This window comes from Squalius cephalus (assembly GCF_949319135.1).
Source record: "Squalius cephalus genome assembly, chromosome: 17".
In the NCBI taxonomy this organism is placed as follows: Eukaryota; Metazoa; Chordata; class Actinopteri; order Cypriniformes; family Leuciscidae; genus Squalius; species Squalius cephalus.
Window position 1 is genome coordinate 10,208,607 of NC_137138.1, and position 26,940 is coordinate 10,235,546.

At 36.6% G+C, this 26,940-nt stretch overlaps 1 protein-coding gene across 9 annotated transcripts in view; it reads right to left on the reverse strand.

The window, feature by feature from the left end:
• Positions 1-3,662: 3,662 nt before the first annotated feature.
• The window catches only part of celf4 (CUGBP, Elav-like family member 4), a 92,833-nt gene continuing 69,555 nt past the window's right edge, over positions 3,663-26,940 (reverse strand). Inside the window, exons 3-14 of one of the 9 annotated variants that reach the window (XR_013823991.1) lie at positions 23,286-23,334; positions 17,595-17,723; positions 15,547-15,626; positions 15,307-15,447; positions 14,940-15,078; positions 13,664-13,816; positions 13,065-13,175; positions 10,500-10,562; positions 10,270-10,350; positions 8,369-8,452; positions 5,630-5,826; positions 3,663-3,944 (exon numbers count right to left, since the gene is read on the reverse strand). Coding sequence is in view for 7 of the 9 variants with exons in the window: in XM_079898218.1 (XP_079754344.1) it covers positions 5,699-5,826; positions 8,309-8,452; positions 10,270-10,347; positions 10,500-10,562; positions 13,065-13,175; positions 13,664-13,816; positions 14,940-15,078; positions 15,307-15,447; positions 15,547-15,626; positions 17,595-17,723; positions 23,286-23,334 (1,215 nt within the window). In the remaining 2 variants the exon portion in view is untranslated. Of the gene's footprint in view, positions 3,945-5,629; positions 5,827-8,308; positions 8,453-10,269; positions 10,351-10,499; positions 10,563-13,064; positions 13,176-13,663; positions 13,817-14,939; positions 15,079-15,306; positions 15,448-15,546; positions 15,627-17,594; positions 17,724-23,285; positions 23,335-26,940 lie in introns of those variants that run through there. The other 8 variants (XR_013823992.1, XM_079898218.1, XM_079898219.1 and 5 more) reach the window with 8 other exon arrangements.

The window sequence follows — 26,940 nt, forward strand, 5'->3', positions numbered from 1 at the left end:
AAACGTGTCCCGTCACTTTCCTATTCCCCTGCTTTTCCAATATACACAGCATATATGCTTTGATACTTCAAACTAGATCTGGGAGCACCGGTATATGCAATGGGATTCAGCCAAACATCGCTCCAGGGCTATTGGTCTAATTTGATCTGAAGTGTTGTAAAGAAAGTTTCAGAGAGGCGCCGGTGTGTGCGCACGTAAACCCTCCACCTTTGAAGTGGTTTCTGAGTACATCAGTCGTGCCACAAATCCATAAAAAGAGAGAAAGAGATTAAAACAACCATAAAAAGTCTTGTATAGACATACAGCAGGAAATGGGACAAGCATAAAGCTGCTTTATTCTACACTGTGCTTTATTACTGGGCTTAAGCGGAAACGCGTCATTCAGTAAAATTACAAAAGAGAGTCTAGGGACCAGAGAAAAGTGTAGTTGAGAACAGGGCAGGAGCTGCGGCAGCAATCCGACTGCTAATACAGCTCAATCTCATTGTGATAGGCTTGGCAAAAATCCACAGATACCACCCAGCACGCTCAACTGTGCTCAAAATGTCTGGATTTGTTTGTTTTTTTTACCCCATTTTACTGCATTGTTTCTGATGAGTTGAAGACAGTTAGTGCTAATGAAGAAAGGCTATCAAACAAAGAGTTGCGGAGAGTCTGATGGATTAGTGCAGTTTTTCTTCCTTTTTTCCAGCGTGTTTGAAAAAGCGGTGAAGCAAATCGTTGTTCTGACAGACGGATGGAATCGCAGAACAGAAGAAAACAGCAGACAGTTCTAACAGGTGCAGCACACCAGTCCTTCATGAGTTCTACATTCTCCATAAAGGTTTACCCTGATTCTGCCAGTTGCATTGTTCCATTGTGTCTCACAATACAAAAACATGTAAAAAATATATTTGAAATAAAAAGCATCGTTTAAATGACAAAAATGATAATCGGTGTGGTTACAAACAGAAAAAAAACAGAAAAAAAAAAATACATATATTAGTATTTTAAAATGAAGCAATAAATAAATAAATGAACAAATGAGTACATAAATAGGCAAATAAATAGCATGTTGGCAGCAGTTCTGAAAGTGACGTGGATTAAATGTGATTGACTCTTCTTATGTTCCGTGATTAAATACCTTACAACCATAATGCATCTCTAAGGACTAGAGTTTACCTGCTTTAATCCAGTTTCGTTTTTTGTCTTTAAATTTTTTTTAGTCATCCAGTCCTTCTAGATAGAAGTAAAAGATTATAAAATATTCAAACCTATATACAGAGGAACAGAGCAAAAAAGAGAAGAAAAAAAAAACACATTTACAGTATATTCAGTAGTTCATGTATATACTTGTATATATTTATAATAAAATTTCTGTTCTGTCTTCTTGGTTTTGTCAACTCTACATTTCCAGATTGCTATGTAAACAGTTGCAGCTGAAACGGTTAACACGGAGGGAGCTTGATGGGCGTGAGACAGAAAGACAGAAAGGGAGAGAAAGACAGGTGACACTGAAATCCAACAGACGGAATGCATTACTTGCAAACGATCCTGGAATACCTGAATGATCATGTGTCGGAAAGATCTAGAAGGCAAAATGCAACATTCTCGGAACCCGTCTGAAGACGCGTCGATTCAGAACTGAATTCCCCTTCGAAATGAGGTGAACTGACTACTGCTTCCCCCCCACCCCCCCACTGTACAGACGCTTTACTCTGCGGTAAAGCAAATTAACCAGCTCTGAAATTATCATATATTTACAATAGTGCCATCTTGTATAATAGAGCAGTTGCAAAGCATAACCAAAATGAAAATCCTCAATTAGCAATAAATACAATGGTAAATTCTCACGTTCCATCCTCGACCCTATCTAGTGGAAAAACTTCCCGCCAATCAGTCAGAACTCCGAAGCTGCGCGTGTGAACGCAATGTGATGCGGATTCTGACGATACTTGTGCAAAACGTACATAATGCCCACTTCATTGTAACCATAAGCAGAACGTCGAGTAGGTGTATCTGTAAATGGCGGTGTCAAGCTGCACAGCACAGGTTTGTCATGTCAACAAATATTAGAAGGCTTCGCTGTTAGCTGTAGCTATAGTAGTTGTCTTTTTTGTTTATTTTTCTTTCTTTTATTTTTATTAAGAAGAAGAGTGTTTCTGTTGTTTTGACATCATCATCATAATAATGAATGGCTGCTAGCGGTGTCGTAGCACAGTGCTGCCAGGTGCAAGGACGCACTGCTGACGATTCGACGGTAAACCGATAAAGCCAGCGCTCGGTTCGAGTGAATAACGTCGTTTGTTTGCGAATGTTTGCAGAGGCGGAGGGCGGATATGTCCGTATTCTGTACTATTTCGTAATGATCCTGATTCTCTTGAAACTCTCAAACGAGAGGAGGCCATTTTGCATTTGTAAGTAGCATATACACATATATACACAAACTGAATCTTTTTTTTCGTTTTTTTTTTTTTTTCGTTTTTTTCTTTGAATGTGTGTGTGTGTGTGTGTGTGTGTTGGCGGATGCGGAACGTTATATCGGATCGAGAGGAATGCCTGCAGATTGCAGCTGCCGATTTGAGATTCTTCCCAGTGGTAAAAGTCTAAAGCAGAGCAGATGTTTCAAACTCTAGCTTAAATCTACAAAAAAATTACAGCTCTACATATTGAATAGCCGGTTTCTATATATACACACATATAAAATATATGCATATAAATACATATATGGGTTTTGGGATTAATATCGTGTATGTATCCATATATATGCTGTACAGGTGCATAAATATGAATACATATTGCTTGAACGTCTGCTATACATATACATATCGTATGTACGTTATATATAAACAGGATTGTTTATCTCAAACCTCTTTAAGATGGTCTCTTAACTACAAGGTCAGGACATAAGATAGAAAAGGTAAGGCTGCATTATGGAACAACCCTTCCCATGCACCCTTTCTCTCACCACAGAGAAAAACTAGAAGAGAAATAAAAATAAATATTCTTCATTTTGAGCAGTAATTGTAAACTAGCGAAGTGAGCGGCCTCGACGGACCATCGGAAATAGTTCTGCCAGTATTCAAAAGCATATCAGCAATCTATATGTATGCATATAGTCATATATGTTCTTTTTATACATATATCTTTTTTAAATACAACTCTAACCGATTGGCACAGCAAGAGATGCAGTGGTCCGATTATGTTACAGATATGAGTCTTTTTTTTTCTCTCTTTTTTTTTCATTTGTGATAAAAAGGTTTGGTCATTTGGTCCCTACACAACTAAGGAATGACAGGTAAGTCTCCCAGCGGACGGAGGCTGCGGTTTGTGGCAGCCGTTGCCCCTGGAAAAGGACAGGCACTCCAAGAAAAAAAGTTGGCCATCCCGAGTCGAAGCAAGTTCGTGTCCTGAATTGTCACTTCCTTCCAAAAAGTTCTGTCTTTCAATTTTTTTTGTTCTTTTTTAATCCGTTTTGTTGGTTTCTAAAACAGTTCTTTAAAAAGTTTTCCCAAAGACGTGTTCAATATTACATGATTTCCATCTAAAAGTCTATCTTAGTTTTAAAAAGTGTTTTTTCCCCCCATACTACTTATTCGTAGATTCAGAGCCTTCTGAGGGCTTACATTGTTTTTCTTTTTTTTTCTTTTTTTATATATATATATTTATATATATATATTTTTGTGTTGGTCTTCAGTAATGTGTCCTGTGGTCCTGCAAAATAAGGGCTTGGGGGTTCAGAGAAGGGAGTACGGTATGGTCCAGTTACACCGCAGCTCCCCTGAGTTAAACACTGAAGTCCAAAAAGGTCCATTGAGCCTGGTGGTGGTGGTGGTATATCACGCGGCTACGTCCTCCTCATGTCCTGCTTCAGCTGTACTGTATCCCCAGCCCCGATGATCTTGATCTTGTTGTTTTCAAATACATTTGGCATGTTATCAACATGTGTTCCAGCTCTACAAAACCTGGGAAGCAAACACAAAAAGAACAGAAGCATTTAAAGTTGGCATGAAATGAAAATTTCCCACCCTATATTTTCAAAAAAAAAAATTGGTAAGCCGTTACACATGGATTTACCTCAAAATACAGAGGAAAAGATCTGTTGCTACTTTTGTTTCAGTGCGGCTTTGAAGACCACTTATTGTGGCTTTTAGTTCATGTCTATTAGCTTTTTGATCCATTGCTGGCGTACTAAAGTTGACGAATCACTTTTTTATTTTTTAAAATGATCAATTATAAATAATGTTAGTAATTATTTATAATAATTATTGATGTTTTATTTGTTAATATTAATGCAATTATTATTTGTATAAATTATATAATTGGTTTAATTATAATTTATCATAATTATATAATATAATTATTTTTCTCTTCAGGGAAAATGGTTCAAAAATAGATACATGCCACATATACATATTTTTGTATAATCACATCATGAATTTGCATTAAGAGCTACTAAACTAAGGCTATTTAAAAAAAAAAAAAAAACACCTTTGGTACATCCGCAACTTCTTGTTTGTTCTTCAAACCATTTGATCACGATTTTATGCACCGCAAAAAATCATTTTCTTAATTGATAAAAATAAATCTAAACAAATCTTACGTCCAGATCCAGATATTCTCTTAAAATGTAGCTTTTTTAAAATTGTTTTAAGGACGTATAGATCTTTTTACCATAAAACAAGATAAAAACACTGATTAGCTAAATGATTTTGGCTGGCTGGAAGAGTTTTAATGTATCAGGTCAGTGTCGAGATGTGCAGGAGCCGTACTGTGTCGTCCACAGAGGCGGAGATGGCTCACTAGCTTTGTAAGTAGGTAATAACTTGGCCCAGTAAAAGGCATCAGCAGGGTAAATTAATGACACATCATTGATTTTCCATCTTCATTTAGATGAGGAGATGTGAGATGATATGAGCTACATGGAGACGACTAATCTTTCCCCCTCTGCCACAGTCCTTTTTAATATCATTTGCTGTTATACTGCAGGCTTAAAGTCAAAATGAAACCACATTCACAAGCCATTTTACTCATGTAATGTGACATTTCAGAGTGAAACTACATATCAGTAAGAAAAAAGACAATTTTATCATTTAAAACTTTATTAAGTAAAATAACTAGCTTCCGGCCAAAAGAACCGTGCAAACGAGCGGATTCCACTTAAGTCTAAAGCGCAACTTATGCGAGTAATGCGACGTACTGCTGATATTTACACTACGCCATGACGCACTACGCTACATCTGACGTCACAAGTTGCGTAAGTTGCACTTTAGGCACTGTGTATGGCCGTTTGGTCGGAAGCTAGAATTTTACTTTGTAACGTGTTAAATATGGATATTTTTCTTACACAAACGCATGGCTTCGCTTCAGAAGGCCTTTATTAACCCACCGGAGTCGTGTGGAGCACTTTTATGATAGATAGATGCACTTTTATTGCCATTATAAAGCTTGGAAGAGCCAGGACATTGTTTAATATAACTCAGATTGTATTCGTCTGAAAGAAGAATGTCATATGAACCAAGGATGACTTGAGGGTGAGTAAATCATGGGCTAATTTTGATTTTTGGGTGAACTATCCCTTTAACTAAACCAATTCATTCACTTGTATAGTATGTGTGTGTCTTTTGGCTCCAAGGTTGATTTGGCTGACCTGTCGTTCCCTGTGCGCAGCGGCGGCCTTCACCCCCAGGGTCAGGGGTGGCTGGGGGGAGGGACGGGGCTAATATGGGCGGTTGGCGTCCTTTGGCCTCTTCAGCTGCACTTTGAGTCTCTTCATGCCGATCTGAAAGCCGTTCATGGACTGGATGGCGGCCTGAGCGCTGCCTGGGTTATCAAAGCTCACAAAGCCTGGAGAATGCAGGGAGAAAGATGGAGACAGAGAGGACGACAGGTTAGCACCAGATGGATGAGAAGGTAATGCAATGGACAGATGGACGTTAGATAGGATTGAGGGAAGGTGGAGTCGGAGGGGGTGTGAGAAATGGGTCACGGTGAGGCCAGAAATGATTTTATGATAAAGAATGAGGTGAGCGTGAAATGAAGGGAGGGAAGGGTATCAAACAAGTTTACTTAAGTCACCGTGACACATATTTACCAGATACATGTTTAACATTCAACATATATGCACAATCAAGTCAATCAATACAATACAACAGCATACATTTGATACACAATAATCAGAAGCACAGAAAACATGCAGAACCTAACACAATATTCATCCACTCCTAGAATTAGCGAGAAGTTAGCCAGGAGTCCTTAACTCTTTCCCCGCCAAAATGTCTGGATTGGATTCAGAACGATGATCAAAAACATAGATTGGGTAGATTGAATCCATCAACAGCCTCAAGGCTTGCATATTCCTATATCTCGTCCTGGGTCGACATTCATTCGGTAACGTTTAGCAGTTTTGATTTATTTAATGTTTAATGCTCGCATGTGTGTAAGCAATGCTTCTATCGCTTGTTTCTTCTTCTTTTTTTCCGCCTGTGTTTTGATCCGGAGATTCTGTACTCTTTCAGAAGATGAGTAATAGCGCACCCTAACGTATAACATGAAACATTGGAAAATTCCTTCAATGGCGGAGAAGCATTGTGTAATTTCCGTCAATGGCAGGGAAAGAGTTAATAACATGCAGCATACAGAAAAACGAACTACATTTTTTTAGAGGCATGAAATTAGTTTAGCTTTGAGCAAAATAGCAGTTTTTTCAGTCATACTTTTTTTATGTTTTATTTTTTTTCAAAATGTCTGTTAGCTTTGAAGCCATCTGTTGCTAATGAATAATTGTCAATTACTAACATATAATTTATTATAATATAATTTATTTTATATATTATATAATATTATTATCTTCTCTTTTGGGAGATTGGTCCCAAAATATTGATAACATCATCTTAGCCTGCTAATATTCAGATATCTCCAAAAGTACTGACATTTGAATGAAAATTGTATTTCTACTACGCAAGCAACAATATCATAAGCTGCTTTTAATAAGTTATATACTTTAAAACCATATTAAACTGCTTGCTTGAGTAGGGATTTACTCCTGTGTTATCATATTCCCTTTTTAAGCAGAAAGTCTGTGTGAGACAAATAACATTTTATAGAACAAAATCTGTGTAGTGAAAAATTAATCGTTCTTATTTTTTCAAAGTGTGCTAGCAGCATATTGATAGTGTTGAAGCTAACAAACATGGACTAAAACAAAGCTTTGATTTTATGGGGTCTTGTAGCTATTTGTTAGTTGTTTGTTAATTGGTAGAGGAGCTTCTTAAAACGGTAGCTTGAATTATGACAAAAATGCATTATTTATTATTATGTATTATATAGTTTTGTAGTTATCATATTTTCCGTTTCTGGCGTATGGTGTAAATCAGCTTCAATCAGCAAAACTCCAGTTAACAAATTATTTCTCATCTATTTTCTCACTCACGTCGCTCTGTCTTGAGGTATTGTGATCATTTCAGCTGGCTCAGCATTTCAGATCATCACGTCTGAGTCTCCGAAACACCTCCTGCTAACTGCGTTTATATTAAGTTGAAATCGAATAGCGGTGTGTTTGTTCATGCATGGGATGCCTCTGATAAGTCAAGGAGCCAGTGAAGCTGCAGATAGCGCTAATTAAAATATAGAGGTTCACATTAGTCACAAGCGGGACACACGAACACGCTTCCGCAGTTTCTCCTTCAGCCTCATGTCCCGTGCTGATTAAAGACATAAAGATGCTACACTACATCTTCTTTTTTTCCCTTTCATTTTCCATTCATTCTTTTTTTCTGTTTTAAGCCAGGTGCACACCGTGTGATTCAGATTAAATGATGTGACTTCAGTGACATTTTAAGTGTAAAATATACAAATTAGCTACTACTTTGCTTGTGTCACCAGTTTACATTGCAGTTTTCACACAAAACATGTAATAACACCAATCTAAAGTGAAAAACTGCATTAACCCCAATTGGAATGCCAAGAGCGTTTTGGACATTATGTTAATGTGACTGAAAGGAACACCAAATACTGAAAGATATTTGGTATATGTTGCAGACAAGGTCAAATCCACAATTTAGATGGTCAGTTCTAGATAACCAAAATGCTAATATTCAGCGTAAAGGTAATATATCGCCCTTTGGTGAACATGTCATACTAAGCGATCTTAATTTAGCCCTACAATTCCTAAAATGTATCTCAGATGGCGAAATAGTAGCGAAAAGCACACAGTGTGCACACGGCTTTATTCGAAAGCTTCGCTGTGGTAGAGAAATGAGGTAAAAATGTTAATAGTGTGAGTAGGAATGAGAATAATCTTCACAGGTGTCTTATCATTTTTACCCACCAAAGCATTTACTTTGGTTTGTCGCCCGATCCACAAACACTTTGGAGGAGATGACATTACCGAAAGGCAGGAACATCTGCATCAGCTCGCCGTCCCCAAACTCCTGAGGAAGGTGATAAATAAACAGGTTACAGCCCTCCGGCCCTGGAGACAGAGAAAGAGAGAGAAAGACAAGAAGGATTGTGGGATACAGAAGATTAGAGAAGCGGTTAGACGGGAGAGAAAAAGAGCAGGTAGCACAGAAAGAATAAATGGAAATGAGGGGAATAAAGAGAGAGAAGGCAAAACAAAGACGCAAATGGCAAATTAGACTTGGCAAAGAAGAAACTATTGAAACAGTTTCTCTTTATTGAGCAGTTGCCCTGGCATTTGAAAGTAGCAATTCGCTCCATAAGTTGTATAGATGAAATAACAGTGTACAAACAAATGCTCGGTGTGACACTTCCAGGTTCTTCAGGCACTCTTGAAAAGGTGTTTTAGATTAGCTCTTCCTTCAAACTGAGCCTTAAATGAACAAAAAGTGCAGCTAAGTGGAGCTAAAATTGGTTTCCAAAAGATTATTGGAGATGTGGGCTTCTTTAAATTGTCATCAGGGTAAAGAAAACTCCTTGATTTGACAAAGAAATATAGTTCACGGGTCACTGTCATCATGATTTTCTCTGCTGAAAGAAGACCTGACTGACCTTGAACATTTCATGAAATCACTGCACTTACTCCCATCATAAAGTTTTGAATTTCTTGAGACAAATAAGGCTCAGTTAGACCACAGACCACCATCCAATGGGAATGACTGCAGCATATACCGGCCGTGCAAGGACATGCAATCAAAAATAACGTGAATTTATTTTGTAGATATAAGTCTGCAATATGTAATTATATAATCAAAATGGTCAGCTATTGAGTTTGATCAATGCCAATTGACTATTATTTACCACTGGAACAAATGTGTAATTAACAAGTGGTATTTTTGCTATTTTACTTTTATATGCATCATTTCTCAGGCTTTAGAAATGTTGTGTAATGTGTTCTAGGGTGCTTTTGTATACCGAATGAACTTAAACTTTTGCTTACGATCTAAAAAGAACCTGTGTAGATCACTGTCTAATAACTTCAACATTAACAAACATTCCAACATTCTATAATGCATAACAGACAATGGGAACTGCAGAAATGAATCACTTTATCTATACGTGCACTGCATTCAAACACGTGCTGTACAGAAGAGAAACTCTACAGTTGGCAAATCATGAACATGGCTGGTTGTTGAAGATGCTTCTGTATAGTTTAATAGCAGCCACTGGAGGGAGACGAAACCACAATCTTGAGTATAAGAACACCAAATTTAACTTAAAAGATTATTCTAGGCTATTTCTTAAACTTAATGTCTGTGGATCTGTAATTTTGGCTTGTCCTGTAGGGTTTGCGAAACTCTTTACTGCTAGGCAAATCTATTTACTGTAAACAGTTTCCAGTTTGTTTACACACAGTGAGAGACGAATCAAAATGATTGTCTGTGGTAATCAATAGCACACCAGAAATGCGATCCATTGATATAATATAATATTCCTACCAGTGTCACATGATCCTTCAGAAATCATTCTAAAATGCTGATTTGGTGCTCAAGAAACATTTATAATTATCAATATCGAAAACGCTTGTGCTGTTTAATATTTTTTTCATGATAATTTAATGAACAGAAAGTTCAAAAGAACAGCATTTATTTGAAATAGAAATCTTTTGTAACATTCTAAATATTATTACTGTCACTTTTGATTAATTGAATGCATCCTTGCGGAACCAAACTTTTGAATGGGAGCATAAGCGGCACATAACAATCAATACATAAAAATCTCACTTTAATAGAACATCTATGAAAAGCCAATTACGGGAAATGTCACAGAGAGTGACCACGTCGAATCTTTCACTCTCACAGGTGACATATCTGGCTGCGACAGACTCACCTTCTCTCTGTTGCTGAGGGATGATGGGAGGCGGCTGGGGAAAAGCCTGGCTGATCTGTCCATATGCAGCGGGGAAGGCTGCTGAGACACACACACACACGCCAATGTGTCAGATAACCCCACACACACACTTCACACCTCTTCTTCAAGCACACGTAGACACAGTGCATGCACTTTTTATTAACTTGGAAGCAGGAAAATCACAAACAGCCTCCTTTTGAGTGACAGACCTGCATATTGTTGGACTCCAGCGTAGGCCTGCTGTAGGGGGTCTGCTGCAGTGGGACTCTGAGCTGTGGAGAGAGAGAGACGAGAGCCGGGGTCACTGAGTGCGTTTGAGTGTGTTCGGGCAGAGCTGTGCGCGGGGAATGAGCTTACCTCACTTCCCTCCCCCTCACCGTTCACCCACAAACAATTAAGCCGTGGCGCTCGCGCGGGACCCTGCCAAGCTTCTCCGCTGCCCGAGATTTGGAAAGACAGCCGGAGAGTGTATGGAGGACAATATAGATCTACAGCTCTACACGGCACATCAATCAGCTGAGAGCTTTCACAGTAATAAAGGCAATTCAGCCCCGGCCCGCGACGCTCCTGTTCTAAACACTGATGCACATACTTACAGCCTGGTAACTTAACGCTGCTAAAACACTTACAGGTAAATACTGCAACATCCACGCTCTGGATTGTGTGTTCGGAGCTCATTTGATGGACATGTGAGTAACTCTTTCCCCGCCATTGGCAGAATTTCCTTACATTTATGAGGGTATGTTTACACGACATTGTTATACTAAAAACTTTTTCGCGTAAACAACAACGTTGTCAAAACGGTCCCTTTTCACATGGATCTGCGAAAATGACTAAAACGCTGTATTATGCTGCCAGGCCAGTAGTTGGCGATGTCACTTTGTAAAGAAAAACTACGCGCATATAGACTGAACACGTAATACAAATGCACGCGACATCACGGTTTTCAAAAATTTCCGTTTTTTTGTTGTTTACACTGGGAGACGATACCCGTTTTCAAAAGCTTGCATTTTCAGACCCCCGAAATGGCGTTGTCATGTAAATGAACTGCCGAAATGCATAAAAAGTTTTCTGTTTTTAGTTGAAAACGGTGTTGTTTAAACAGCCCCTGAGACACTTCCCTGCCATTGACGGAATTTTTTACCGTTTTTTCTTTACGTGTTTTTACTGTTAAACGGTAGGGGTCGCTATTACGCATCTTCTGAAAGAGCAGACAATCTCCGTGTCAAAACAGTAATTAAAACACTGCTTATGCACATTGTATTTTTTGGGAAAAAATGCAATTTTATCAGCTTTTTGTTAAAAATGTTGCTTTTTTTTTATTAAACTTGCACAAATTCAAGTGTTGATAAGAAAAAAAAAGATTGCATAGTGCTAGAACAAAATGTTTTTGTTCTTTTGTGAACATTTTTAAAAAAGTTGGCAGTGGCTGGCAACTTCTTTTTTAAAATGCTGGTGGGGAAAGAGTTAAAAGTGAGGAGAATTCAGCCAAAAATGAACATCCTGTCATCATTTACTCACTCTCATGTTCCAAATAAGTATGAATATAAAAGAAAATGAACACGGCCTAGATTTTCAGTGAATTGCGCTGCTCTGGAAAACCTGATTCTGATTGGTAAATTGCATCATTAAGATGCCATATATTTCCTAATATTCACCATTGTCCATGGCAATGCTATATATCAGACCGCTTATCTGGGTAGCTGAAAGTAATGCAACTTTCACATCTCTCGTATCACACTGTAGACTTGCACACTCTTGTTTTATACAAATGCAACTAACACTATTGTATATTTTAATAATTGAATGTAGTGAAAATGACCTCAGAGAACTTCAGTATTAATATTACTGTAATATTGCAATGTTTGTTTTGTTGCTAGGCTGATTTTTCACTGAATGGACTTTTTTGTGGACATGGAAGCTTTATGAATAATATACAGGCAATATTATAAAACAATTATTGTGTTACATACATGTCACTATATTCTTTTGTTTAATGAAACAGCATGAACAACATGAAAGTGAGGATGATGATGAAATAAAATAATGTTCTTTGGAGAACTATCCCTTTAAGGGGTTCAAGGATAGTTGTTGGTCCTATGGTTTTATGGGCATAGCGGGTTTTTTATTTTATTATTTGAGTAGAAATGTATGTAGGTGAATATGTATAGTTCTTTTGGTGCATATAAATGCATTAAAATCATAAAAAAAAATTAAATCATAAAAATCATAATTTTTTTTTTTACTTCTTACATCAAATATTTTGAATAAGTTTTCTCCAATTGGAAAGGAAACCACAATTTTAAGCCATTTTAGAGCATATACAAAATAAATATGTATGAAATAGCAATTTTAATTTATTATTTATATATGGCCTTTTTGTATAAAAAAGCGTGAACAACATGACGGTGAGAAAACAATGATATAATTAGCAATTATGAACTATCCCTTTAAAGGGAACACAGTTCAATGGGGGTTGTTTTGTAGTGGTAACTAAAAGGTGTAGGACTGAACTCCAGAAGGTGTGAGCTAACACCACCGCGCCCTTGAGTGAGTCACTTTAAATGAAAGCGTCTGCCAAATACAAAGCATGCACATATAACTATAGCCACACTACAACAACAACAACAAGTCACTCTACAAAGCTGACGACACCAAACAAACATGAAGAAACTACTCACGTCTTTCACTCCCTCTGTCTACCGTAAACTGTATGCACACACACACCAAACACACACAGTAATACGACACTAACGTTTGAGGGAGTTCTATACCTTCTGAGAGAGACGACAGGAAGCAGCTTCCCTGAACCCCAAAACAACTTCTCTGTGCCACGCCAAGGCCGCCCTTCTCCGAGTCTTCCCTAAACACCACTTCCTGCAAAACTGGGATACAGCCGGGAGACAGGCATTTGCTTTTCTCTGTGGCACTGGACATGAATACCACTCCACAACACACACAGACTCGAACTGTGACAGCTGACAGCCGACCGCTGGCCATTTCACAACTCCGCATGCACTTTTCAGATAAAGTAGCTTGGAGAAACATTTAATAACATGTTTTTGTGTTTAATAAAAGACTGCTGAGTCATCAAATAGAAGAACACTTATATTGCTAAACACATAAGTAAAATGCTTTATGTGCAAACATAAAACTTGATTATACTGCAAGAAATACTGTAATTCACAAAACCAGAGCTGACATTAATCGTCAGAAAAGGATGATGAAAAATGTTAGTGTTATACTTAGCCATGTATTTTACTGTTGCAAAAAGTTTGCCTATGGAGTTTTTGAAATATAATTTAAGTCGGTTCAACGCTATTAAAATCTGGCAAAATTCTGCTGTATATCTGTGGATGAGAGTGTGTAGTACCTGGGTAAGGATGGATTCCATTGGTGAACATGGCCTCCGCTGGGGCCTGTCCGTTGGCCTGAGGAGGAGGCAGCCCTGTGAAACCGTTCACACTGATTGGAGATGGAATGCTGGTCACCGTGGGAGCCGTGATGCCAGGGGGCGTGCTTCCACCTGGGGGCGGGGCCAAGGAGAGGAGACAATATTTGAAATATTCATAATAAATACGTAATGGCTTTGCTGGGAATAGAGAGTTTTTAAGAATATTTTTATTTTAATTTTTTTTAAGTTTTATTTTTGCATTTTACATTTATTTATTCTTCATTTCATTACGATGATGATTCCACTGATTGGAAATGCCTGAAGCTCAATCAGATTGAAGTTTTAAGTTTTAAATAAATATAATAATAATTAATCATGTGTTATTTATATAATACATTAGTTTCAATTTTACTGAACAGAGCATGCTCTTATAAACCATCTCATCTGTGGCTCTTACCAAACACGACAAAAAAAAAAAAAAAAACTATTTTTTTTTTTACAATGACTCAAGAAGTGAAAAATGCATAAATGATAGCCATGAATAATTAAAAGACTTAAAGGAAAAGTTCACCAAGTTCACTCATTTACTCACTCTCTATTCATTCACCCTGTATTACTTTCTTTCTTCTGCTGAACACAAAAGAAGATCTTTTGAAGAATAAGGGTAACCAACTGTTGATGGAAATATGGACTTCCACAGTATGGAAAAAAATAAAAATACAATGTAAGTCAATGGGGTCCATCAACTGTCTGGTTACCAACATTCTTCAAAATATCTTCTTTTGTGTTCAACAGAAGAAACAAACTCATACAGGTTTGGAACAACATGAGGGTGAGTAAAGAATGACAGAATTTTCATTTTTGGGTGAACTATCCCTTTAAGACCTGTTCACACCAAGGGTGATAAATATAACAATAAAGATATAGATCTAAAAATCGTTCTAAACATAAAAGAATAGCAGAGTCAATACCACAACTATGACAGCTGCACAGAGAAACAATATCAATGAAATCACTTCAGAATGATTTTTTCCAGCTGATGAACGATGAAAACTTTGGCAGCCAATCAGAACCCACCAGACTTTAAAGAGCTCGAGCATTTAAAGCAGCAGACGTAACTGCAGTGTGCGCTTAGTATAAACAGAATGATTCGTCTGCTGGTGTGGACACTAATATAGTTATGGTTATAGTTATTGTTTTTGGTGTGAATGGGCCTTTAGTCTGGGAAAGTCTCTGTGTGTGTGTGTTTCCTCACCTGATGTTGGGGTCATGGGAGCCCCAGGGAGGCCGTTGATGGTGGCCATGTGTTGCATCTGTGCGGCAGCAAAAGCCGCCATAGGGCTGAGATATCCTCCCTGACCCACTGATGCCATCAGCGCTGCCTGCTGCTGAACCTGACGGAGAAAAGCCCACACACACACACACACACTACTTTAACTATATGTAAGATAACATAATCATATAATGATAAAAGCAATGTGTATAACAAGACTTTAGAGTCGACAGATTTTTCCACTGAGATGCTGCAGTTTTGTTGGAAATAGTTTATAATGAGAGAGAGAGAGAAAGAGAGAGAGAGAGAGAGAGAGAGAGAGAGAGAGAGAGAGAGAGAGAGCTCTTGCCTGTGCATAGGCACCGTACGCTCCAAACTGCAGGGCCATCGGATTGAAGATGCCCATCTGACCGGCCATCTGCTGCATGCGTCGAATGGTCCGTTCCTTATCTGTGTCTGCAAACTTCACCACCAGGCTGGAAGAAGCGCCCTATAACACACACACACACACACACACCAATTGAGGATGCTTTGTGCCTTAAACGTGCTAATGATACAAAAGTGCATGATCAGATGTGCTGGCACTCACAGGCATAGTTTGGCTGCCGTGTAAAGCACTAATAGCGGCCTGAGCTTCTGCATGAGTGGAATACTTCACAAACGCACATCCTGAAGAGAGAAAAACAGTCAAAAACACCCTCTTCAACATTTACAGACACTTCTAGACCAACATATTTTATTTTTGGGAGTTTCTCTACCTCAGTCCTGGGACAAGAAGCCGTTTTTTGAACTCCAAAGTTATTTTTGTATTACATATTATTAGTATTTTATATTATGTATAAATTAAAAAACAACAAAAAACTATATGCAGACATTTTAGTTTTTTTTAACTGACCTTTAAAAGTGACTATGTGACCCTGGATCACAAAACCAGTCTCAAGTAGCACGGGTATATTTGTGGCCATAGCCAACAATACATTGTATGGGTCAAAATTATCGATTTTTCTTTTATGCCAAAAATCATTAGGCTATTAAGTAAAGATCATGTTCCATGAAGATATTTTGTAAATTTACTACTGTAAATATATAAAACATTTATTTTTGTGAGTGAATGCAGCACAATCGTAGCCTGGGAAAACCCAGACAACTTCCGGCAAATTCAGATTTGCTCGAGAAGTAGTCTGGCAAAGAGCTCATTCAAGCCCATTTCCATGGCCTAGAAATCGCGCCACCAATCAGAAACGTTGAGGCGGGCTTTACACAATGACGATCGCTCTGATTGGTTTTAGGTCTATCCAATTGCGCCCAGAGGCATTTGAGCGACGTCCGTTCAACTTTTAAATGCATTATTATATTCAAATTGCAAACACATGAGGACAGTCTCCATGAAAGACCCACTGGCAGATGAACGTGCTACTACATTTCTCTCCGAAACGGTAGGAAATTAAATTAGATTTAATAGAGGATTTTAACTGTGACACGATGATTGACAGGGCAGTTTAAGTGACAGGATGCACGCGACAGATCCGTCCGATAAAGATGACAAAGTAGTATGTCCCAAAGCTTGCCTACTTTTTTGCTACACATTCAAAAGTAAATACCTTTTCTTCACAAAAAGAGTACATACTTTTATGGCGTAGTGTAACTTAGGCGAATTGGGACGCAGCATATGGCTTTACACGATGACGATCGCTCTGATTGGTTTTAGGTCTATCCAACTGCGCCCAGAGGTATTTGAGCGACGTCCGTTGGTGACGCCCCTTTGGAAATGATTTGTCTATGGAGCTTTACCAGACCATAACTCAGTTACTACTGAGAATGGTCTGGTTTTAACCAGGCTAGCACAATCGCGAACATAAATGGACAACTTTAAAGGCGATTTTCTCAGTGTTTAGATTTTTTTTGCACCCTCAGATTCCAGATTTTCAAATATATTGTATATTGGCCAAATATTGTCCTATCCTAACAAACCATACATCAATTGAAAGCTTATTTATTCAGCTTTCATTTGATGTATAAATCTCAATTTCATAAAATTGCTCCATGTGACTGGTTTTGTGGTCCAGGGTCACATATATTCTTACAAATGCTTGTGTGTAAATATACATATAAAATATATATGTTGTGGCAGTGAATCATTTCAATATTGAAAATCCATGGCATTTACAGTATATGATAAAAATATAATAATTTAGCCATGATACCATATCACAAAAGCTATAGGAATAGCTTAATGTAAGTTAATAATTTTTTTTAATTATTATTATTTAAAAAATACGAAACATTTTCTTTTGGGAGCAGGTTTTGGGTTAATCTATAATAATTTAATAATATTTGTATTATTATTAAAAAAAAGTAGAAGTCTATGGTATGTCACTGTTTAACTAGATAAATGTATGTGTATTGCATGTTTACTCACTGCCGTATCCAGTTCAATTCCCTCTGCACCCTATAAATATGTGCCTTTTTTTTTTAAACTCTGCCTTGTCTTGAGTTTAAAACATGCAGCAGTGACACATTTTATATATATATATATATATATATATATATATATATATAGAGAGAGAGAGAGAGAGAGAGAGAGAGAGAGAGAGAGAGAGAGAGAGAGAGAAAGAGAATTGGACTGAACCCAATAACCTTTGCTGTTTCCATCAGGACCTCTGAGGATGGTGCACTCCTCAATGCATCCGAAGGACTCAAAAAGGCGCCGCACGTCGTCCTCACATTGCTGCTTATTCAGCATGCCAACAAAAAGTTTTCTGTCTTCTGAAACAAACACAAAGAATTCGTTACATATTATACAGGACAACAACTACAGTACATCTATCTGATGTCTTGCTGCTCATTTCAATAAATCCACACGGATTTTATTCTAGTTTTACTTTATTTTAAATGCTGTTTGCATTTTCCTCAGCATTTGCAATAATTTCAGAGCATTTTATTATTAAAGATGGTAGAATCTTATAATACAAAAAAAAAAAGCATGAGCTAAGTACTGTATGCAAACAAAAAAGCAATTCAAAAATGCAATAAAAAAAATGCAGCAAAAACTTATTAAAAGTCCTAAAATAAATAAAAGCTCTTCAAACACCTTCAACTCAATCAATCCCTTTTTTATCCACCTAATATATCTTTCCTGTGTCTAAATCCAGCAATCCACTAAGATACTTGTTGGTGCTACTGTCTAATGAAATGAGTTTATGAACGAGATATCTGTGGAGAACCTTTCGTCTAGTCGATTCTGCCACCTCAGGAGTCCTTGTTTATTGTTTGTGCTTTTATTTATCAGATTATGTAGACATTATTGAATTACACATCAGCGTGAGGAGAACAAAAGCGGTATTGTTTCAGGGTTTTATTAGGCTGTAATTGCAGTGTCAATGCTGCATGTTTTAAACTCAAGACAAGGCACAGAGTTAAAAAACAAGGCACATATTTATAGGGTGCAGAGGGAATTGAACTGGATACTGGATACATTTATCTTGCTATATAAACAGTGACATACCATAGACCTCTACTGTTTATAACAAAGAATCTAAATATAAAAGTATAATTCAATTATTATATATTAACCCGAAACATGCTCCCAAAAGAAAATGTTTAGCATAAAAAAAAAACAAAAAAACATTAATATTACATTAATAAGCTATTTCTATATGGTATCACAGCTACATTTTTATCATGTACTGTAAATGCCATGGATTTTCAAAATTCCAATGATTCACTGCCACAGCATATATATTTTTAAAGATGATTTGCTAATGATTTAGCAATTTTGTTTGTTTTAATATATTTCTCAGACCTTTTGTGTAGTGCATTCATGTGTAATCACAAGAAAATGTGCTTTAAGCAACTAAACGATCTGTTTAATAATGCTAGGGGGTTTGCATAGGTAAACTTTCTTATATCATTACACATGAAAGTGTATGTGTAATGTATGTGTGTGTTTAAGTATGATGGATGGTGCAGCAGAGATATTAATGAGCACTATTGTGTGTGTTCATGTGTTTGTCCACGCCCTGGTGCTCACTAACATGCTCTGACAGGGTGCCCTTGCCCAGTCAACAAGACTAATCTCCAGTCCAGAATGTTTACAAGTGCGCCGTATATGCGGAATAAGACAAGCACACACACTACATAGGCAATCACAGGCTAAATCAAAGGTATAAAGGTAAAACGAATAATAAATAAAATGGGTGCATTTTACAAATCTAAAGTTTATGATATTTATAAATAAAATAAAATTTTAGCCAACAATAAGCACTTAACTCAAATAAGTATTAAATAGGGATGCACCGATATGAACATTTTGGCCGATACCGATAACCGATATATTGGCCGATAAATCAAAAATGTAAAATTTTAACCTGGTTACAAAAAAAGTCTCACCATTAAAAGCCATGTCCCAAGCACACAATTATAATGTTCTCATTATAATTTTATATAGCCTATATGACAGACTTGCGCTGCACATGTTGCACTGAACCATATTTTCCTTTTTTAAGAGATTCCAATCATATTTCACGCAATTCAAAACCATCATGGCGAACAGTGTGCATCTGAAGTGTCTCAACTGAAGGAAGCAATCCATTATTTATCGGCTTTAATATATCGGCCAATTTTTCTTACTGGGCCGATAAGATTAAAAATGAAAATATATATGCCGATACCGATATGGTGGCCGATATATATCGTGCATCCCTAGTATTAAATAATAAAATAAATAACTAGAGAACTGGCTTGAAAATGCCATCTCATGAAATTTGTACAATGAACATTTGTTCATATTTGACATACAAAGATGGATTGTTAAAATTCTTTACAATTTAAAGGTACACTGTGTTATTTCATCAGTCAATCGTGGAGGTCTGATGATTGATATCTTTTGGCAACATTAATTCTAAGAGTGAAACGAGTTCTAGAGAGAGAGAGCACGTGGAGATTCGCGAGTGCACAGCGCACAGAGCCCTGAGACCACTGTATTAGAGAGTGCGCATCCTGTTTTGTGCGAGAGTGAAGGAAATTCATCTGTGAGTGGAGAGATTTGTGCTCGCACATTACATGAATGCGCTCTCGGGTCATTTGTCGTTAAAATAACGCCATAGAAACTGCCTCAAATTAACTATAAAGATGAGAAGTCATGTTTAAAATGGAGAATGCCCCATGCCACTGCTCTGCGCATTGCCCCCTATAGGAGGCTCCCTGTATTGCCTATGCCAGGATACAGAATTTGAAGAAAAAAAGGCCTTCTTCCACTTGGACAACAAATGAAACCAGCAGTCTGATACCCAAAATATGTAAAAAAAGACACGCTCTCGTGGTAATTCGCACGTATTTTACGAGGTGGCTAATTTGTACGAATTCATACGACCTCACTTGTACGAATTTGTGCGATTTTTGCTAAATCGTACATATTTTACGAGTTACCCAATTCGTATGAATTCGTTCGAATAACCTACCCCTGATCCCGCCCCTAAACTTAACCATCATTGGGGTTTAGACAAATCGTACTAACTCGTATGAATTCGTATGAATTGGTCGTGAGATAACGTTGGATTATCCCAGCTAATAGGGAACATTCTCAGAACTTTGGCTAACGTTTTGGCAAGGTTCTCTAAAAGTTAAAAACTAACATTATTAATAACGTTAATAGAATGTTTGTTCAAAATGATCTGGTCTTTAATAATGTTCTCAAAATGTTAGCACAAAAAAATACAACATTCATGGAATGTTTTTTTCTGAAATGCTTTAACTGGGCATTTGTTCATAGAACATTCAAAAGTAACATTCCCAAAATGTTTGCAGAATTATAAAATGGAATGCTCCCTAAACATGTGTATAAAAACATTTTTAAAAGATTTTAAAAACTGGTCATTTTGATTGTTGAGAAATAACGTTTTCAATGGGAATGTTAGAAAAACATTCATAGAATATATTTTTTTGTAAGCTGGGATGCTCGATTTAAATAAACATGTCCTACGTGTAAATCACACTGTGCACATTTCCAGATAATAGTGAGATGCTGTGGAAAAAAGCTATTTTGTTTAGAAGAACAAGTCTTTCGTTTAGTGTCTCTAACCAGTGTCACCAACTGTTTCTTTTCATTCTCTCTGATATCCATCCTTATTTCGCTCTTATGACCACTCCTGCCTTCTCTTTAACTCTCTTTCTGTCTCTCACTTCCTTTCCTTGTCTTTCCCACTTTGACCTTTAGCTCTCCCTCTCCATCCCGGCGTTTCACTTTAAATGACTAGTGAATGGATCGGTTGGGTACGGCACATCAGTTTTGCCAGTGGAATCAGAGGGCTTTGCAGGGACATATATTGCGTTTTTACAGGGCTAACAGGGGGATAAATTCAGCTGTCCATCACCATGAAGACAATTGATCTGTCGAGTGTGAGTAAAGGAAGACACTCTCAATTAGAGAAAGGAACACATGGCATGAAATGAAAGGAGAGACTGTGAAGGAAGGAGAGGTGCCTCTATGTGTATGTCTCGTTCTCTCTGTGGGTCTATCAATCTTGGTTATCTGGAAAACCTGACCCAAAAAGGAGGAAAAGACGAGCTATCTCTTACCAAACTACTTCCACTCTGTCTGTAAGTGACGCACAGACACTGTCAATGCACAGAAACTCAATCTCACACTCCCATGAACACAAACACACACACACACACTTAAAAATAAAAGCTTAAAAAAATGTCTCGGTTACGTGTGTAACCCCCACGTTACGTCGAACATGACCGACTGAAAGGGAACACGCTTTACAGTCGGATGACAAAGCAGAACATTTTAAATTCTATAAATATTTTAAGCGAATATGATGTCATAGGGGAAATGTAAGTTCTTGTTATGTCGTAAGATACCCTTTTAAATTCTTATGATGTCATAAAGGAACTTTTAAAGTTCTTACATTGTAAAAATAAAAAATGAAAAACAGTAAGTTTTACAAGAAAATACTATTTCAGTCTTTCTATTTCAAAATGTCATATTTGATTAAATATTACTTGCCATTGTTTTTTTTATTTATTATTTATGCATAAATTACAAAAATTATTAAATTTACTAGCAATTTCTAATTGAAATTTTTTCAAAGTAAATGATACACTATATTTTTCAGTGTATATATGATGTCATAGGAAAACCTTTTTAAGTTATTATGATGTCATAGGAGAACCTTTTTAAGTTCTTATGATGTCATTGGATAACCTTTTTAAGCTCTTATGATGTCATAGGAGAGCCTTATGATGTCATGGGAGAGAATTTTTAAGTTCTTATGATGTCATAGGAGAGCCTTATGATGTCATGGGAGAGAATTTTTAAGTTCTTATGATGTCATAGGATAACCTTTTTAAGTTCTTATGATGTCATAGGAGAACCTTTTTAAGTTCTTATGATGTCATAGGAGAGAATTTTTAAGTTCTTATGATGTCATAGGAGAACCTTTTTAAGTTCTTATGATGTCATAGGAGAGAATTTTTAAATTCTTTTGATGTTCTTATGAGTTCTAGTCACTTGATATCTAGTCTCTAGTCAACCTATAATATAACATAAAGAACTCATTAATAAACTCATAACAAATTAATGTATTCTATTATTAATGTAATTTTATTAAAAACATTATTTCGTGTGATAATATTTCTATACCCACAGTCATTGAAAAATGCTAACAAAAATACATTGCCACGATAATCAAAATGATCAAATAATCAAATTTATTTAAAAATAGTTTTCTGATAATTGATATCTTATTATATTCATTTTAACACTGATAATTCTTCTCTCACTGAATGTGTATTTCCCATCACAACACAAAATATCTTTAGTATTATTTTGTTTGCTTCAAAATAATTCATTTTAAATAGCATAATGAAGAGGAAATAACATAATTTGAGTTTTGAGGAGGCATAAATAAAATGACTAAGATTAAATATGATAAACCGTATTCGTTTTGCCATTTACACTTTTAAGAACCATAAAATTCAACAAACTGTCGACATTTTTTGGTCTTTCCTACAACAGTGCATGTCTATACAAAAGTGTCTGTGTGTGCATCAAAAACTGTAAAACTCAGGAAAGTGTTTCTCCCCGCACCTCCGTGGAGGGCAACAATCCGACAAAAGGAGTGACGACACTTATGTAAGGCGTGTGAGGGCCGGCCCAAGATCCTCTGGGGCCTTGTATGACTGTCAGGTCTCATCGAGATGCGTCATTATATGTGACTCTTAAGAAGGGGACATCTACCGGTAATGGTGACACTGATGTAGTGTGACATGAAGGTGGGGAGAGAAATAGAAAAGGAAGAAGAAAAAAGAGGAGTGGAAATCTACCTCCCCTGCTCTCACTGTCAGCTGGCTTCACCTGGATTGGCCTGTTCATCTGTGCAACACAAAGAGAAGAACGAGGGAGGGGGAAAGACAGGACAGACAGAAAGAAGGGGAAAAGACAAGAGAAGACATTAGATTTGTAGCACAAAACTGTGAAGTGCGAAGTGTTCACATTTGCAGGTAGTATCAGTCACTTGTGTCCATATAACATTGGACGAAATGCCCAAAACACAAAAAGCTACTAGTAAGTGTTTTGTGAGCTTAATATGTTAATTCATAAACTTATTTCATGTGATAGTTTTTACATACCCATAGTAATTCTTTAAAAAAAAAAAAGGGTAAAAATACTAAAAGATATAAATATTTTGCCATAAAAACAAAAATAATCAAACGCATATTAAAAAGTTTTCTAATAATAATAAAATTAATTTGAACGACAATTCTTCTTTCCATGAATTTAGATTTTCCCATTACCATTTGCCTCGAAATAATTCATTGTGAATGGCATAATGAAGAGGAAGTGACATAATTTGAGTTTTGAGGAGCCAAGTTCAAAGTTGTTCAGTTGCTCATTTAATATTCATAAATTGTTCTTCTTTTATGCTTGACACAATTTCTCAAGGATAACATATCCACCCTGGCAAATCTCATTTATTTGAAACTTCTATTAATAGAAAAGTAGTTTGAATGCTTAAAAAAGAAGAAAGAAGCCATACAATCACCATAACAGGTGAGCTGGAGCAATTTTGGTTTGAAATGTTCCTCCCAACAGAATATCTCAAAATATAATTTATCTTGAGATGGTGTGAAGCAATTCATTAACTATATAAAAATATTCTTTGTCTGAGAGAATAATGGACTTAAAAAATTCACCATAACAACTGGAAAAGGCAAATGTTTCATAGACTGACTTATTTTTACTGCTTTCCAACAGTGAAAGCCAGAGACACAGAGCAATACAGAACGAAATATTAAAAGAAATGCATGCTACACTCAGCACAATACACCTCATTTATATAAGCACATTTGCATACGCCCGTGTTTATGTGTATGAATGGCACCGGGATGCAAATGTGTGTATCTGTGTGTGTGAGATCTCACTAAAAGACGTTCACAATCATAAAGTGTTTCGTTCTGCTTCCTTCACTCGTGGCAGATTCCCGACTGACTCTGGCTCAATAATACATGTAAGCCATGGAACGGTCTGCGGCAATCAATTTTTAATAATGCCAATTGTCACGCTGCCAGCGGGAAGGAGACGAGAGGACCCGTGCACTGTGGCGGATCCTGGCACGATGGCGTCAGCGCTCTCTGGGGAGACACAGGGCTCTGCCCCCCAAAATAAGACACAGACTCCACTTCTCTATCGCTCACCCGCAGCAGTTTACTCACTATCTGCTTCACGCGCCACTTTAGATGAAAATGAGTTGTGACGTAGTGGGTAACTTTTAATGAGCAGCTCCCTGTGCTTCACTTCCGTGCCTCCTCTCACTTCTGTGTGCTGCATTGAAACAAAAAGGACAAAAAGTCTCTGGCTGCTAAAAGACAAAAATAGAGGAAGCATAATGGCGCCGTACAGTACAGGACAAGTCAGATTTATCAAATCACAAAATAAAATGTTCCTTGGATCCCCATCCACTTGTATGAAATTGCACTTTTACTTGGTTTAATAAAAAAGGCATATTGTTACCACGAGCCATGTGATCACGACTCATTTTAGCTCATTATTTTTTTATTCTATCATTGTGGCCTTTCATTTTTCAATAAAACAGCGATGATGGAAATATAAATGTCGTTTTTATCACTTTTTTGTTCAATAAAGCAGCTTTCATTATTTAACAGAAAAAAGTGACAAAAAATGCAGTTAATGTTTTTCCACAGCCTACACTAACTTCACTGCTAATATTATTGACTCCTTTATCGTGTTTCCCCTCATTTTTCAACGTACTTTGGACAAAAGCATGTGCTAAATTAAATAAATGTGTTGTTCCCCTTTACTTAACATTATTAAAAGTGAAAGTTTGATAACAATAAGCATAACATTTTTATTTTTGTGATGGCAAAGCTGAATTTTCAGCATCATTAGTCCAGTCGTCAGTGCCATATGCTGCTGAAGAAACATTTCTTATTATTATGAATCACGATAACAGCTGTGCTGTTTAATATTTTTGTGGAAACTGATTCATTTTTTTCAGGATTATTTGATAAAAAGATCAAAATGTAATTATTTGAAATAATTTTTTTTCTAATAATACATTTAACTGACCCCTAACTTTTGAAAAGGTATTGTACATTTAAGAAATGAAGGATAATGAATGAATGAATGAAAGAGAAAAGGAAAGCAAGGAGACACAACAAACCTCTGAAAGAGAGTATAAATGTTGCGTGTGCATTTCTGTGCTCGTCCTTGCTTTTGCATATTAATGATAAACTAATTTAATAGCCTGCAATGCCAATTAAACCACCAATTATGTTTATTAAAATCATCTTTCAACTGCATATTTTACTGGACTCAAAATGACTCGTTTACAACATAAAATACCCACAGTGCACCTGGTCAGCGCACCTGTGGCGTCCTGGCTCCGGTCCAGCAGCTCTGGGGCTTCTCACTTCATAAAGTTCACTTCATTTTTTCAGACCTGATCACTCACTCCTTATTTTTCTCCATCCCCAGCATCCTCCTCTTTTATTGGCAGTAAAGCCTGGCTAATGTTTTTAATGTGTTTTGATGCATTATTTATTTTACCATGGCTGCTGATAGTGAGGGCAGAGGGAATAGTGAAAAGAGAGAGAGGGAGATTCGGACATAGATCGGGGAGCAGAGCAAGGTCACACACACACACACACACACACACACACACACACACACACACACACACACACACACACACACACACACACACACACACACACACACACACAGTCTCGGTATCCCAGCAGGCCTCTACTCCACATACATTTTAATGTTTCCCTCCCAACGGCACAAATGGACTCTGCTATGTGTGCTAATTGCGTTTCCCCAAGCAGAATCTCACCACACTCATACAAGTGTTTCTCTCTCACACACACGGAACACACACACACACACACACACACACACACACACACACACACACACACACACACACAAATGCTAGTAAGTTTTTGCAAGCTTAAATATGTTTGTTCTTTTAAAAATATTATTTATATGTGAGGATTTTTACATAAAGTCATCGAAATTCTTTTACAAATGAAAACGCTTAATATGTTAATTAAAAATTAATAAAAAAATATATTAAAATATTATTTATATTTATATTAAATATTATTACAAATATTTTAAAAAAGATGTAAAAAATATATTAATTCAAAATTAATCAAAGTTATTCTATTAAAATATTATTTATATGTGATGATTTTTACGTTTACATCTCATACAGATTCTATTACATATTAGAAGGCTTAAATGTTCTATCAAGAATATTATTTATATTATATTAAACATTATTCAAATATTATTAATATGTGTTGATTTTTACATGCCCATACAATCATCAAAATGTTATTTTACAAATTAAAAAAGCTTAAATATGTTACTTCAAAATTAACCATAAAGTTATTCTATTAAAAATATGATTTATTTAACATTATTAAAATATTATTAATATGTGATGATTCT